The sequence below is a fragment of the Myotis lucifugus genome, unplaced genomic scaffold (assembly GCF_000147115.1).
Source record: "Myotis lucifugus unplaced genomic scaffold, Myoluc2.0 scaffold_139, whole genome shotgun sequence".
NCBI lineage: Eukaryota > Metazoa > Chordata > Mammalia > Chiroptera > Vespertilionidae > Myotis > Myotis lucifugus.
Window position 1 is genome coordinate 3,018,415 of NW_005871187.1, and position 17,269 is coordinate 3,035,683.

A 17,269-nucleotide genomic window follows, 5' to 3' on the forward strand; every position below is an offset into this window, starting at 1 on the left:
GCAGAGATAAAAAATTGTATTTTTATTACTCAGTTTTGCTTTTCAGGTCTAAAAAGAAAAAACTGATTGCATAGATATAGTCTGTTTTCTTTGTAGTTAAAAAAAAATGGGTCCAGCAAGCAGGGATGGGCAAAGGTAACTGGGAAAGCTGCCTGGAGGTGTTCATGTGTGCCTGGATCTTGAAGGATGAGTAAGGGTTTGCCAACAAGGAATGTAATCCTGTAGAGGAAATAGCATGCACTAAGCTCAGAAGTGTATCCAGTGAAGCACATGGCTAATTTGATGCATATAAGCCAAGGCAAAATATCCTTTGCATCAGGTATTTTTGAGCTTTGATGATCAGGATGGAGGCCTACACACTTTGATCAAGTTAATAGAATAATTTTTTGGGTCAGTTATGCTGAAGGGTAAAGAATATTGCACTTGAAATTATACTACTGAGTTCCAATTGTAGCTCTGCCACTTCCTATTTATGAAACTTTAGCAAATCATTTCAATTATTCTGAGCCTCAACTTTCACATTTGTTGAAAGTTGGTACATTAACATCTCCCTTGGACAGCATCGAGAGGATTAGATGAGTGGTATATGGAAAAGTCTGATTAAATCCTCCAGTGTGGTATCCCCTTTGTATTGTGAATGTGATGAAGTGATAGATGTGTTAGTTCATGTGTCCATTCCGTGAATTCAGTTAGTAATGTTGAGAAGGTCCTCTTTTGGAAGGAGAATTGCTTCAAAGTTAAGCCACAGAGTGATGAAGTAATTTCTACAGTTTCCTTCAGTATCCAGTGCTGGGTGCAGCCAGGGAATATATGCATTTAACTTATGCACCCTTTGCACAGAGTAGAAATGGTTATGTTAAAATCGTACAAACCACCATGAGCCAAATGCTGAGCTAAGCTGGCAGTCGTTACTATTGGGGGAGGAAACCCTGTAGGACTCTTAGATGTTCACTGTCTATCATCACCCTAAGCTCCAAAGCAATCTAAAGAAGTAAGGGCTATTATTCCCATCTCTCTCTATATAAAAGCCAAGTGACTAGAATGCTGGAATTACTGGAACGACCGGTCGCTATGACATGCACTGCGGCAGGCCAACTGGCCTGATTGGGTGGCGTCCCCTCCCCTGTCCGGCCCTGGCCCCTGATCGGCCCCTCCTCCCTGCTGGCCTGGCCTGATAGGCCCCCACTGGGGCAGGCTGGCTGGACCCTACCCGTGCACGAATTCATGCACTGGGCCTCTAGTTTCAAAGATAAGGACATTGAGGTCCAGAGATCTGATTCAAACGTACCTTTCCATTTATTCTTCCTAGTAACCCCCTTTGATCTCTCAGTAGGAAAAATTCAAAATAACACAATGGTTCTCAGTCTTGGTTCTATATCAGAATCTGCATTAAAAATACAGATGTAAGCTTCACTTTTGCTACTGAGTCAGAATCTCTGGGGTGGGCCTCAGGCACACATAATTTCTGAGAGCATCTCAGGTGACTGAGGATGAGTTAAGAACCTCTGTTGTAAGAGAGGATAGAGAGCATGCAAGAGGTGTGGTAAACAGCCACATCTTTAAGATTTAAAGGAAGGAACAATCATATCCTATTGGGGAGATCAGCAAAGCCTTCATAGAAGGCGTGGTCCTTGAGATGAATACTGAATGATGGATTGAATTTTGGCATTGAGACTGGGGTGAATAAGAGTGAGATTGGAAAAAACAAAAAACAAAGGCAGAGAGATGAGAAACCTGGGGTTATACAGGTAGGTTTACAGTTGTGAGTATGTGAAACACAAAGTTTATTCTTGTATTATTATTCATTCATTAGAGGCCCAGCGCATGAAATTTGTGCATGGGGGTTGGGGGGGGGTTCCCCTCAGCCCAGCCTGCACCCTCTCCAATCTGGGACCCCCTCAGGGGATGTCCAACTGCCGGTTTAGGCCTGATAAACTGGCATTTGGACATCCCTCTCACAATCCGGGACTAATGGCTCCTAACTGCTCAACTGCCTGCCAGATCGCCCCTAACTGGCCCCCCTGCCAGCCTGATCATCCCTAACCACCTCTGCCTACTGGCCTGGTTGCTCCCAACTGCCCCCCTCTGCCAGCCTGGTCACCCCCAACTGCCCCCCCTGCCGGCCTGGTTGCCCCCAACTGCCCCCCTGCTGGCCTGGTTGCCCCCAACTCCCCCTGGCCCCGCCGGCCTGGTCACCCCATGCAACCTGCTGTTTAGTTGTGTGGTCATCCCTCACTAATCCCCCTGCCAGCCTGGTCACCCCCATGCAGCCCTGCTGTTCAGTTGTTTGGTTGTCCCTCACTAACCCCCATGCAAGCCTGGTCACCCCATGCAACCTGCTGTTTAGTTGTGTGGTCATCCCTCACTAATCCCCCTGCCAGCCTGGTCGCCCCATGCAACCTGCTGTTCAGTTGTTTGGTTGTCCCTCACTAACCCCCATGCAAGCCTTGTCGCCCCAAGCAGCCTCCTGTTCGGTCGTTACTGTTACTGTGATGGCGTCCTGGACAATTTGCATATTCCTCTATTATTAGTATAGATTATTGTACTATTCATTTGTATGACAACTGTAAGGCTCCTTTTGCCCACCCTAGTATGTGGGGATTAACAAGGTTCTAGGTGATTAAGCATAGATCTTATAAAGAGAAGCAGGCTGGGATGGTAGACTGGAGCCAGATGGTGGAGGGGCAGAAATTGAACATAGAAAATGTCAATAACATGCAGTCATTGTTGGCTTCTGAGCTGAGTTATAATGCTTACCTGGCCACAGTGTCCTGGACAGACTAAGGCGGGGAAAAGTGTAAGTAAGGAGAACTATGAAGTGTTGTTGAAATAATTTAATTTTAAAAATCATTTGGAAATATTCTAGTAAGACAGAAATACATGCTAATTTGTTTTTAAAAATTTTGAATACTCAGAAATATGAAAAAATAGATATGAAGCTTCCTAAGGCCCTCACCTCAAGTCAATCTATTCCGCTAGAGCCATGGTTGGCAAACTGCGGCTCTCGAGCCACATGCGGCTCTTTGGCCCCTTGAGTGTGGCTCTTCCTAAGCCTTAGGAGTACCCTAATTAAGTTAATAACAATGTACCTACCTATATAGTTTAAGTTTAAAAAATTTGGCTCTCAAAAGAAATTTCATCGTGTACTGTGATATTTGGCTCTTGTGACTAATGAGTTTGCTGACCATACGCTAGAGCAGTGTCTCACCTGTGGTCGAGACCCTTTGGGTCGAATGACCCTTTCACAGGGGTCGCCTAAGACCATTGGAAAACACATATATAATTACATATTGTTTTTGTGATTAATCACTATGCTTTAATTATGTTCAATTTGTAACAATGAAAATACATCCTGCATATCAGATATTAGGATTCATAACAGCAGCAAAATTACAGTTATAAAGTAGCAACGAAAATAATTTTATGGTTGGAGGTCACCACAACATGAGGAACTGTATTAAAGGGTCGCGGCATTAGGAAGGTTGAGAACCACTGCTCTAGAGGTACCCACAGTTAACACTTTGATATGTCGCCATCCAGATATTTGTCTATGTCTTAATCCCAAGTATTAAAGATTTTTTTGTTAGAGAAGAAGTTTCCAGGACTACAGTGTGTCCCCAGTGTAAAATGTCAGATGCTGATGCAGAGAAGCAAACAAGGCCTAAAGACTAAAACCTGTCAGTCATGCTAGTGGTGGTCATGCCCATGTGAAACCAGTAGAGGGCGCCCAGAGTCCACTTGGGCAGTGAGCTGTTTGGTCAGGTCAATAGTCTGAAATAGAAATGTAAACACAGATGGCCATTATCTTATTTGATGAGGATGAGCCCAGGATTTGAACAAGGCAGGTTAGTTGGAGAATAGAGCATTGGAGACTCAGCGAAGGCTGATTAAAATGCACAATTTGCTGTAGCTGAGACTACAGAATGAGTGGCCAAAGTCCCTAAGCACACAATTTGTCCATTAACAGACCTCTTCTCACTGCCACATCATGGGTAGCTGCTTTAGAAGGTCCTGGATAGGGACATATTGAACACAGAGTATTCATCACACAGCTCATTTCAACATGCTTCCCAGCTCTTCCTACAGCTGCTTGAGACCGTTCTTGAGGCAACAAGACAGTAAGTACATCAGCACATGAAGCTTTCTCAGCAGAGAGCAGGTTCTCAGCAAGGTCAGTGGATTATGGGTTGGAGATGGACACACATGTGGAGGAGGGTGCCCCCAAAGTGCAGAGTTGTCACAATTTGCTTTGGAGCATGGTAAAAGGAAAAAATGGTAAGGCTGTCAACTAGCAGTGGGAGACTTAACTACCTACCACCAGCCCAGAAGAAGCTGCAAGAAAATGGATATTTGTGCGGAGAATAGAAGGAAACATAGAAATATCTTCTTTCATAATCTCCTCCAATACTAACTTGGTCTGAACCACAGTCATCTCTTGCCAGGACAATAGACCTTGTTTTTATTTTTGCTATTCAGCAGTGAGCATGCATTGCTTTGTTCAATATGCTACAATTTTGATCTCACCCAGAGTGAAAATGTAAGTCATGACTATGACCTACAAGAAACTTTCTGATCTGGCCCATCTCTTACCTCAATTTCTACTCTTGGCTTCTGTCGCTCTGCTGGAGCCACACGGGCCACCTAGCTTTTCCTTGGCCCCATCAGTGTGCCCTATCTCAGGGCCTTTGCCTTGGCTATATTACCTCTGCTTGAACATTTCCTCAGAGACTGGTAGTAGAATAACCACTACTGAACTGTTTGTCAGAGCAGGGAGCTAGCAGCAGCCTGGGTGGCCCTTGTTCAGAAGCTGGTAAAAGGAGGCTTGAATACAAGTGGCCAGACTACTATTCAAGTTACTTGTTTCTGCTCCTCCTTCAAGACTTCCCTTAAGGGACAACTTGTCAATAACTACTAACCAAACTATTCTAATTAATACAGTGATTGGTTGATTTCTTCTCCTGCACTCCCCTCATGCTGTGTACTTTCCCCATCCCTATAATATTTGTCATCTTCTTACACACTTCGTTTTAACATTATATTTACTACCTATTATCTATCTTCTCTAAACAGAAATGTAAGCCCCATAAAGACATTCCCTGGGCTGGTGTGACTCAGTTGGTTGGAACATCGTCCTGTACACCAAAAGAGGAGAGTTCGATTCCCGGTTAGGGCACATACCCTGGTTGCCAGATTGATCCTCGGATGGGAAGCAACTGATTGATGTTGATGTTTCTCTCTCACATTGATGTCTCTCTCTTTCTCTCCCCTTCCCACCTTCCCCCTCCACTCCCTCCGTACTGCTTCTTTAAAAATCAATAAAAAACATGTCCTTGGGTGAGGATTAAAAAGAAAAAAGATGACAAATTTCTCTTGCCTGGGAGACCACAAATAGTAAATATCTGCTGGTTCCAGGGAAGGCAAGGCAGCTGCATCTGTTCTGTGATAGACCAGGTCAATTGATACCAGGAAATTATGCAGGACATTAATCAAGGGTGAATTGGTCTGGTCCTACTGAGTGAAGGGGTGGTAAGATACTCATCAAAAGTTAACAGTTACCAGAACCCATCACTCCTAAAAAATGTCAAGTTAGATTAAGGACATTGGATAATTTGATAGACTAGCTTATGGCCTGACATCTGAATTATCCTAAGGCTTACGAGTTTTTCAAGGGTCTAAAAACCTATTTGAGCCCGACAGGCATGGCTCAGTGGTTGAGTGTGGATCTGTGAACCAGGAGGTCATGGTTCGATTCCCTGTCAGGGCACATGGCCAGGTTGTGGGCTCCATCCCCTGTAGGGGGCGTGCAGGAGGCAGCCAATCAATGTGCCAGAATATGCGTGAATTCTGCTGAGTGGAAAAAGATATTTGAAGGGTTTTGCACAGGCAATTAAATATTCCAGCCCAGAAGAGCCACATGTCACCACGCACAATTCATTGTCCAGAACTAGTCACTTAGCCTCCAACCTACTACAAGTAGGCTAGGAGTTGTATTTCCCTCCATGTGCCCAGTGGATGAATCAATATAAAAATATATTTTAAAAAATAAAAAATAAAAAAATAAGACAGTGCTCATTATTTTGTTTACTGATATATCCAAAATGCCTAAAGCAGAGCATCCATGTAGACCACATAGTAGGTGATCAGTATTTTTTTCAATTAATACATACTTAATATAATATTTGCTATGTGAAATATCTAGGTTATAAAATGGTATGTACAATATATTTTCATATTTATAAAGACAAATATAAGCATGAAATATTAGAAATTTATAACCAAAAGTATTAACAGTGCTTATCATTGGGTGGTAAGATTATAGATGCTTTGTTTTATTTTTGGAGTGTATATTTAAAGATTTATTTTACTTTCTCCCCTTTCCTTCCTTCTCTCTCCTTCAACTCCCTTTTCCATTTTCCTTTTTTAACTCAGACATTCATTTTGTTCATTGTAGCCCTCAGTTCAGGACATACTATCCTTATTAGTCTTTACTTAACTCCATCACTATTTTTATTATTGTTTTCCTCTTTCCCCCAAACTGCAGCTCAAATGCCCTCCCCTGCCTAATGTACTTAATTATTATCCTCCCAAGTGTTCATTTAAATCTGCATGTATTCTTGAAAAGTATATAGTGTTGCTCTCTGTGTGGATTTTACTTTTTTATAAATGGTCTTGCACTTTACATTTCATTCAGCATCATACTTGTTTGATCAACACTTTGTTTTTTGTTCATGTCGCTCTAAAGTCATTCTAGTGTACTACTTCTCACGGCTGCATGGCATTCATTCAGAGATATATATATATCGCACATTCTACTTACCAGTTTCTAAACCAGGGCCACCCAGGCTGCAGCTAGTTCCCCGCTCTCACAAACCGTTCATTAGTGGTTATCCTACTACAGGTCTCCAAGGGACAATGGTCAGAATTCATACCCAGGAGTGGAATTACTGGAGTTAGGGCAAAGGCATTTTTACCGTACCGCCAGATTTTGCCTCACCATGCTCGTAGCAATTAACTCTCAACCAGCTGTGAATGAAGCTGGTGAGAGTTAATTTTTCCTATGTTCTTAGCAGCATTTAATATTATGGAAACTTCCAATTTCTGGCATATTGATAAGTATAAATTTGTATCTTGTTTACATAGTCTTTTCCCTAACTGAAAAGTAAGATTTTATATTTCTCCATATTCTCTTTGCTATCCAGGTTTCCCTTCCTCTTAATTATCAACTTATTTCCTTCACCTGAATTTCTTATCTTTTTCTTGTTGAATTGTAGGAATTCCTTTTATAGACCATATATTAATCATTGCTTAGTTTCCTATGTTGCAAATATCATCTCTTTCAGTTTTTCTTTGTCCTCATTTTTTTTATTTCCCTCATTTAACATAATTCTTTATTTTTGATGTAGTCATACCTATCAGCTTTACCTGTTATGGTTTATGTCTTTTGGTGTTGTTTACAATATTCTTTCTCACCTTAAGAAGGCAAAAATATTATATTGTTTATATAGTTTTACTTTTCATATTGAGATCTTAAATTCATCCAAAGTTTAATTTTGTGCATGACTTATATCAGAGAGGATAGGCTAAATTATTCTGTAATTATAAGCCCTGAGTCCTTTAATGTCTCTTGAAGCAACAAAAGTTTACTTCTTGCTCCTGCTTCATGCATGATGGTTGGATAGAGGGGCTCTGCTCATGGCAGTGACTCAGATTGTCAGGCCTCCAGAGGGGTATGATCGTGAATTCTGGTGAGTGGAGAAAAGATATTTGAAAGGTTTTGCACAGGCAATTAAATGTTCCAGCCCAGAAGAGTCACATGTCACCATGCACAATTCACTGTCCAGAACTAGTCATGTGGCCTCCAACCTACTACAAGTAGGCTAGAAGGTGTAATTTGCTCCATGTGTCCAGTGGATGAAGAACTGGAAATACATGGTAAGGAGTATATAGTATAATACATACAGGGTGTGTGGAAGATGGCTTCATGTCTGGTGGGACTCCGTCCTTCTTCTTTTTGTCAGAATTTTTAGCGCATTGAGTGAATTATTTTTCTTCATATAAACCTGAAAGTCAGTTTCTCAGGTTTCCTGGATACTCCTTTTGGGATTTAATTAAAGTGTCATCACATTTATGAATTAATTCATAGAAATTGTCATCTTTAGAGTATTAAATCATTCCATACATGAATATGATATTCTGTTTTTCTTGTATATCTTTCATAGAGTCTCAGATTTTATTTATTAAGGTTTTGTTCTCTTTTTTTGCTAGATTATTTCCTAGGTCGATCATAGATTTTACTGCAGCTATTAGTATTTTACTGTCTATTTTTTACCTGCTTTTTGTTGTGAGTTATATAGGAATAGAAATGATTTTGATGATATTTTATGGAATCCTTCAATTGTCTTTCTTGTCTGAAGAGTTTTGATTCTTTGGGTTTTTTTTCTATGTAAATGATCAAATTATCTGCAAATAATGGTAATTTGGGTAAATTTCTTTTAATTTTTATACCTGTTTTTATTTATTTATTTATTTTTGGTCTTAACTTTTGGCCAGCCTGCCAGGACTATGCTGAACAAGTATCAGTGGGAGTAGGCACCCTTCTCTTATTCCTATTAGTGTTGGCAGGCTTGTTAATATTAATTATTTGAGTGGTTTTGTAGGTAGTACCTTATAAGAATTGTATTTTCTTATAACTAGTGATGTTAAGTACTTTTTATTGACTATATGTCTTTTTTGTGAAAAGTCTGATTTGATTAAGACTTTTATGTATTTTTTAATCGGATATTTATCATTTTTAAAGGACATCTGTAGGACCTTTTAATATATCCTGGGTAAAAAATGTTTGTCAGATATATGTATTACAAATACATCTTTCCCCTGTGATCTCATATTTCCATGGGACTGTCAGTTTCCCTGGCCTCTTTAGATGGGGTGTAGCCTGGGTCTGGGCTTGTTTTCTTTGTTACTCTAGGGACTGGGATAGAATGAAAGCAGCTCAGGGCATGGTGCTTGGTGACAAAGTCTATACCCAACTACTCTCACTTCTCTTCCTCCTCAGTGGCTCCTCCCCTCAAGGACCACTCAGAAATTGTCTGGGGCTCTGAGTATTTCTGAGCGCCGTTGCTATGTCTATACTTTTCTGATATCTGAGCTGGGAGGATAAAAAGGAAGAATCCTTCAGGAGCTGGTGTGGTGGTTAGAGCATTGGCCCTGGGACTGAGGGCCCTGGGTTTGATTCATGCCTGGGTTGAAGACTCGATCCTAGGCCCTGGTCGGGGGCATGTGCGGGAGGTAACCAATCTCTCACACTGATGTTTCTCTCTCTGTCTCTCCCCCTCCCTTCACTCTTTCTAAAAATCAATGGGAAAATATCCTCTGGTGAGGATTAACAACAACAAAAGAATGTCTATAATGTATAACATACAGAGCACTGCATGGACTTTACTCCTTGGTCCCACTAAAGTGTTCTGGATTCTGTGTGCACTTTCTTCCCAAGTGAGAAAGGACTGGCTGGTGGTATAGAGACTCTCCAGCCTCACAGAACAGAGAACCCTCTACAGCTAGCTTGCCTTACAGGTGCCTAAGGATTTCCAATGGGTTCCCAGCTTCTGGACATACTTTGTTTTTATAGCCACCATGGCCTTTCTCCATCACAGAGGAGCCCGGGTTTGCATGAAGCCACCTGGTCTGCAGTTCAAATGTGAGACGATTTTAGAAAGGAAATATATAAAACAGAAGTTGGGAAAATGAGTCTGTATCTTTGTGTTATAATGCTAAATGAAGGGAACTTTATAGTGACTGTGAGACAGAAGAGTTGGAGGAGTCTCTACACCACCAGCCAGTCCTTTCTCACTTGGGAAGAAAAGTTTTCTGGAAATGGGGGAAAGGTCTGCACAGAGTCTAGTTGTGGTACAGATTTTGTTTAGCCCTCTTCCTCGTGGCATATTTTTTGTTTGTTTGTTTGTTTGTTTATATATTTCGCTTCTTGAGGACAAATATTTCAGTGGCCTATTGCTGTGTAGCAAACCACTGCAAAACTTAGTGTCTTAACACAATACAATTACTCAATCATCTGTCATGATTCTGTGGCTGATGGGGTCTCAGCTGGGCAGTTTGGCTGCTCTTTTTTGGAGTCTCTTCTATGGCTTATAGCCCGATGGGGGAGGGCTGGGACATCCAAGATGTACCATTTTCATCACAGGTCTGGTGTCTTGGTAGGGAAGCTTAGAGGCTGGTGTGATAGTTGGGGGGGGGGGGGGGAAGAGACTTATATCTGATAGATAGAGCACCTGAATTAATCTGAAAAATAATCATATTATTTTAAATCTTAGAACACAAATACTTATGTGAATAGGAGGTTAAGCTTCTTATATGTGAATAAGGGATTAAGTTTTTCTTAAGTTTCTTTTTCAAGGCCTGTGTGAAGTGATTAAGGAGGAGACTCATCTGTGAATCCAGCAAGCAGAACTGATAAGCATGGTCAGACCAACCCACCAGGAATCAAAACATCATCTCATCGCCTGATGACTAAAGATGATAGCTGATGTCTGTGGATCCCAAGGACTGCCATAGCTGCATTCCGTTCCAGCCTCACCCTAGCCCCTTCCCCTTTATAATCCTGTCCCCTGCACCTTGTGTTTCCTGACCTTCATTAATCTTCATTTTTCCTCTTGGATTTTGTCAGATATCGTACCCCTCCTTGTTCTTCTTTGCTTTCCCTTAAAAAAAAAAGTAATCCTTTAAAAAACATAACCTAGCCCTAACCGGTTTGGCTCAGTGGATAGAGCGTTGGCCTGCGGACTGAAAGGTCCCAGGTTCGATTCCGGTCAAGGGCATATACCTGGGTTGTGGGCACATCCCCAGTAGGGGTTGTGTAGGAGGCAGCTGATCAATGTTTCTCTCTCATCGATGTTTCTAACTCGCTATCTCTCTCCCTTCCTCTCTGTAAAAAATTAATAAAATGTATTAAAAAAATAAAATAAATAAAAAACATAACCTAATTCTAAGCAATGTTATTCATGGGAACACGATTAGTAGTTTGATTTCATATTCAATATTATCCCTGTGCTACATAGAAGCATCTCAGTGTCTCCAGTGGTTTGCTCTCCACCCTTTGGAAAAACTGCTCTAGCCTGACAGCTTCTTCTCCCTTCTCAGCAAACTAACCTCCTTCCTAAGAGCATGACCTAGACAGGCAAGGTATCGGGACATCCCTGCAGGATTCTTCCTCTTCCTCTCCCTCCTCTTTGGCAGGTGTCTCTCCCCTTTCCTTCCAAGTCCATTTGATTTCACAGAATTCCCTGATGTTACCTGGTGCATAACAGGAATGCTCGGGTGGACTTGCAACATATGACGAGGAACAGTTCATTTGTCCCTGTTCTGTCAATTTAATGTTTAACCACAACTTCCTCGTCTCGATGGGGTATCACATGCATGCAAGCAGAAAAGGGGAAGTGAATGAACTTCTCAGGAACAAACACAGGATCCCGTCTTTCACACAGGACCCCTGATGCCTGCAGAGACCAGGGACAGCGGGAAAGGCAGTATTTTCTCTGACAGGCAGAATACAGGCCATGCTTTCCCAGGCAGGGGGAGGCAGAACTCCCTGCTCACTAGGGAGTGCGCTCTCTGGGAGTGGAGGGACTGTCACCCAGCTCTCCTGCTGCTTCCAGCCAGGGATCACCAACCTCACTCAGCGGCCATGGCAATAGGAAGAGAGACCTCTGGGGAACTCAGGAAACCACAGTTAGGGTTAATAAAGACTCATTCAATAAGGGAACCTGGGGATTATTCAGTGCTTGGCAATGAATTTTTACACCGCTGAAGGCTTTACTCAAACAGCATCACTGCTGATTGTTGCAGCTGGAATGGTTTGAAATAACTGAGGGAAAGACCAAGTCAATATAAGTGCCAAAATATTTAAACCCAAGGAGTCACCGTGCTCTCTTAGTGAAATTATAATTATCTAGGTGCTATCAAATATATAGACAAGCTCATGTTGGTTATTAGAGCCTTTGAATTTTTGTTTGTATAAACAGATTGAATAAACATAGACTCTCTCACTGATTTAATAAAACATATTTGTGAAGATTCCATCATATGGGAAACAAGGGTATGTTACTACGGTCCTTAAAATTCTGCAGAAACTTTGAGTGTGATTTTCATACTCTATAGGGCAATTCATTCCTAGGAAGCCACAAATCACCACAATTTTAATGGAGGAAATAGTTTTAAGGTGGGCACACATCACCAAAAAAAATTTTTTTATGAGAAAGAACAGAAAAAGAAATATTCAATACACAAGTCAGTGCTTTCCAGGGACTTTCCCCTCTGTGTACTAATTAGCTATTGCTGCATAACAAATTGCCACAAATTTAGTTGCTTGAAACAGTACATTTGAGGTATCCAGTAATGACTTTGGATCTGAGGAGAGTTGTGCATGTGTGAAGAGGAAGGTGGTTCTTTCATACTATCTGTTTAGAAACCTTATGCTCTCCCTGTGTTTCTCTCTCTCTCTCTCTCTCTCTCTCTCCATATATATATATATATATATATATATATATATATATATAATAAAAGCATAATATGCTAATTAGATCAGACAGCCAAACAACCTTCTGGAAGTCCTTCTGGATGATTTTCTGGATGAAGCCATGGCTTCGAGGGCTGAGGCAAGCCGCCACGGCTGCAGGGGCTGAGCCCCTTGCATGAATTTCGTGCATCGGGCCTCTAGTGTGTATGTGTGTATGTGTGTGTGTGTGTATATATATATATATATATATTTATATATATGATTTCAGAGAGGGAGAGAGAGATAGAAACATCAATGATGAGAGAAGATCATTGATCGCCTGCCTCCTGCATGCCTTCTATTGGGGATCAAGCCCACAACCTGGGCATGTGCTCTTAACTGGAATCAAACCCAGGACCTTTCAGTCTGCAGGCCAATGTTCTATCCACTGAGCCAAACCAGCTAGGGCTCTGTGTTTCTCTTTTACTCTCACATTACTGACACACTGACAACACTCTGACATCAGATGTGTGGGTATTTTCCCCCACAACAAGCAATTCTCTGTGACACCAGCTGGGTGTCCTACAATTTACCCCAGTTCTGACACCACCTACCTAGAGACAGCATCAGATTTCACTGGGTGAGGGCTCATTTCCAGTAGGCCCACCCCCACTCCAAATGCCAGTCACAAGTAGTGGGTCTCCAAGTTACCCACCACTTCTGTTCGAGTTTTACTACAAATTGGAGGTTCCCATGACACCCCCTTGAATTCAATCATTCTAGAACAGCTCACAGACTCAGGGAAACCCTTACTTCCATTTACAAGTTGGTTTTATACTAAAGGACATGATAATACAGATGAATGACTAGATGCAGAGATACACAGGGAGATGTCTAGGAAGGTCATGAGCTCACGAGCTTCTGTCCCGGTGGAATTGAGGTACCTCATCCTCCTGGTGTGTGGATACATTCATCAACCTGGAAGCTCTTCCAACCCAATACTTTCAGGATTTTTGGAGGCCTCATCACATAGCCGTGTTCAGTTACTAATTCCAGCTCTAGCCCTTCCCTCTCTGGAGAATGGGGTGGGTCTGGAAACTCCAGGTTTTCTAATCATAGCTTGGTCTTTCTGGTGATCAGCCCCCAGGCAAGAGCTTATCAAAAATCAAGGGGACATCTGTAAGACTTTCAACAATAAAGATACAGTTTTTAAGAATCACCTCAATAGTGCAATGGAGGAAGCAGAGCCTGGAAAGTAGAAGTAGAAGCAGAGCTGCGGAAAGATCTGGAAACAGCATGTACACACCCATGCCCCAGAGCCGGTCTCCATTCTGGACATCAGTGCAGGACCCCGCCTGTTTGTTCGTCGGGCTGGTGGAGAAGATGAAGCCAGTGCCATTTTCTTCCTGGGGGCCTCCTACCTAGTGCTGTTCAAAGGCACGGAAGAGTTCGCCCACCTGTACCTGTGGCCAGGCCAGCGGTCCTCCCGGGATGCGCAGGGAGCCTGCGCTGTGCACACTGTGCTCCTTGTCACCCAGCTCAGGGAGCGGCCTGTGCAGCACCGAGAGGTGCAGGGCAATGAGTCTGACCTCCTCATGAGCTATTTCCCAAGGGGCCTCAAGTACCAGGAAGATGGAGTGGAGTCAGCATTTCACAGGATCTCCGCAGAGGCCACCCCAGCTGCCATCAGGAAACTCTACCAGGCGAAGGGGAAGAAGCATATCCCCGCCACTGAGCTGGGACAGCTTCAACACCGGGGGCAGCTTCATCCTGGACCTGGGCTGGGACATCTTCGCCTGGTTGGCAGAAAAGCCAACATCCTGGAGCGCAACAAGGCTCGGGACCTGGCCTTGGCCGTCAGGGCCAGTGAGCAGCAGGGCAAGGCCCAGGTGGAGAGCTTCACTGATGGGGAGGAGCCTGCCGAGATGACCCAGGGCCTGGGCCCCAGGCCTCACCCCTGGCCAGACTAAAGCCCACGCTGCGGCTCTGTAGAAGGTCTCTGACGCCACAGGACAGACGAACCTGACCCAGGCAGCTGACTCCAGCGCCTTTGCCATGAGTTGCTGATACATGATGACTGCTTTGTGCTGGACAACGGGCTCTGTGGCAAGATCTACATCTGGAAGGGGCAGAAAGCTAATGAGAAGGAGCGGCAGGCTGCCCTCCAAGTGGCCGAGGACTTTGTCTCTGGCGTACGGTCCCCGCCAAACACTCAAGTGGAGATTCTGCCCCAGGGCCATGAGAGTCTCATCTGCTAGTGATTCTTCAAGAACTGGAAGTGCGAGGGCCATCTCGCTGCGCCCACTGCCTGCCTTCCTGCCTGCTCTTCCTCCTGCTGCCTGGCCAGTGCCCAGAGGCTCCTGCAGATGTTCAATAAAGGAGACAAGTGCTTTAAAAAATCACCTCCTTAGAACAAAAGACACTTCTACTACCCAGGAAATTTCAAGGATTTCAGGAGCTCTCTGACAGGAACTGGGGCAGAGACCAATATAGATATTTTTCTATTAATTCACACTGTCCCCGCAGAGTGTTTGAAAAAGCACAGAATTGGAGTCAAAGGGCCTGGCTTTGACGTCTAGCTCCAACACTTATAAACTCTGTAAACATGGCAATGTTTCTTAACCTATATCATGCTCAATTGTTAAAAAGAAGTAACAATTTTAGACTACCAGGTTTTTATAAATATGCTATTATAGACATGTGTTTTGAATATTGCACTAATACAACAGCAATTATTATTTCCTGGATATTCAAAACTTTCCCTGGGATCAGGTGTTATATGGTAATACAGGGTAAAGAGAGATACTCAGGGAAATGTAATGCATTCTCTTGGTTCATGGTTAATATCTTCTTGCTCTTAGGCAGTGGTTCTCAACCTGTGGGTCGAGACCCCTTTGGCGGTCAAACTACCCTTTCACAGGGGTCGCCTAAGACCATCCTGCATATCAGATATTTACATTACAATTCATAACAGTAGCAACATTACAGTTATGAAGTAGCAACAAAAATAATTTTATGGTTGGATCACAACATGAGGAACTGTATTTAAAGGGCCAGAAGGTTGAGAACCACTGCTCTAAAGGAAGGCATATAAACCAAGTTACTAATAATATAAGACAGCATGAAACAACTCCCAAACAATCGATATTCCAAGTTGCTTCATTGCAAATGCTGAATAATTTCATTATAATAGGCTCATGGGATGTTGAATCAGAGGCAATACTTCAGTTAAGATTTTGGTATGAAGCAGATAGAGATTTGAAATCTGAGCTACTCCTTATTAGGTGTATAGACTCAATTCAGTCCCTTCACTAGGAAGATTGGAATCCTATATAATAAAAGTCTAATATGCAAATAGACCGAACAGCGGAACAACTGGAACAATGAGAAACTGGTTGCTATGATGTGCGCTGACCTCCAGGGGGCGTGTGCAGAACATGGCGGGCATCAGCTGCAGCGGGATGGTGGAGCAGGTGAGTGGGGGTGTCAGACCAAGGTGGGGTGCCAGTCTCTGTCATCGGGGTGAGCCTCTGGTGGTTACTGAAAATTCTTTGTTCCCGCGCCTGCTGCCAGCACCAGCACCGCTTGCACCCACTGCCAATGCCCGGCACCAGTCCCAATCGCTTGGCACCATCAGCGGGTGTGAGTGGCGGCTGCCATCTCTGATCTCCCCTGAGGGCTTCTCCACCTATCCCTGCTCCTGAGGGGCTATCGGGGCAGAGCTGCTGCTCCCACCCACTGATGGCGCCAGCCCTGCTTACATCCACTACTGGTGCCAGCCCCAATCGCTCCGCGCCTTCAGCGGGTGCGAGCAGGGCCAGTGCCGTCAGTGTGTGGGAGCAGCAGTGGGAATGGGGCTGCAGGCAGACAGGGACCAGAGGCCAGGCAGGGGCACGGAGGATGAGCCAAGACCTGCCCCTGTGCCTACGGCAGTCTCACAGCCCACGGTTCCTTTCAAAGTGCCCAAATTTGTGCACTGGGCCCTTAGTAATAACAATAATATCATCCTATAATGGTTTTTACAAGAATTAAACAAAATAATGTATATTATATACATGTACTACAATGTTTGTTACATAGTTTTTCTTGAGTGCTGACTCTTCTTAAAGTTAAAAATACCTTAAAAGTACCTAATTAAACCCTCTTACATTGGAAATGAGAAAACTGAGTCCTTCAAATTCTCAGTTTTATTTCTTAGAAAGAAAAACAATTGTGACTATGATTCATGGGGCAGAGTAAGATCATTTTAAGAGGATTTGAACTTGCCAAAGGAAATGAGTATGAGGAAATTATTGCTGTGCAATGAGATAAAGCTAAGAAAAACCAAATATTTTCCTCATAATAAACCAACAAGCTGAATCATCTGCCTCACAGGTTGGGGGGATTTCAACACTGTGCGTTCAGCAAGCAATTTGGTGGGTGCAAGCCTCTTGCCCACTCCCAGTGACATGCACATTCTGGTGCAGAGGTTGCAATACCCTTGGGTGTTGCCTGTCCGCTCTGAGCAGCCACCCATGGGAAACTGCTGGCTCAAAGTTTCTGTCCTCTGCCAGGCATGGTGAGAAGGGGAGCCAGCAGCTCCTGGGCCTAGCGTGCACTTGCACCCCTAGATTGCCAGGAAGGTGCCCCAGGGAGAGTCTGAACTTGCCTCACAACTATCCCTAAGCTCAATGGAGTGTGACATTAAATAGTAAATTAAAAAACTTTAGGGTACTATGCTAAGTGAAGTAAATCAGACAGAAAAAAGCAAAGACCATCTGA

General features: G+C 43.3%; 1 protein-coding gene across 1 annotated transcript in view; it reads left to right on the top strand.

The window, feature by feature from the left end:
- The first annotated feature begins 13,762 nt into the window (after window positions 1-13,762).
- The window catches only part of CAPG (capping actin protein, gelsolin like), an 8,166-nt gene continuing 4,659 nt past the window's right edge, over window positions 13,763-17,269 (top strand). The window contains 6 exon segments of the mRNA XM_023758845.1: window positions 13,763-13,904; window positions 13,907-14,243; window positions 14,245-14,306; window positions 14,309-14,440; window positions 14,502-14,561; window positions 14,564-14,786. Coding sequence (XP_023614613.1) covers window positions 13,805-13,904; window positions 13,907-14,243; window positions 14,245-14,306; window positions 14,309-14,440; window positions 14,502-14,561; window positions 14,564-14,786 — 914 coding nt within the window. The 5' untranslated portion in view covers window positions 13,763-13,804.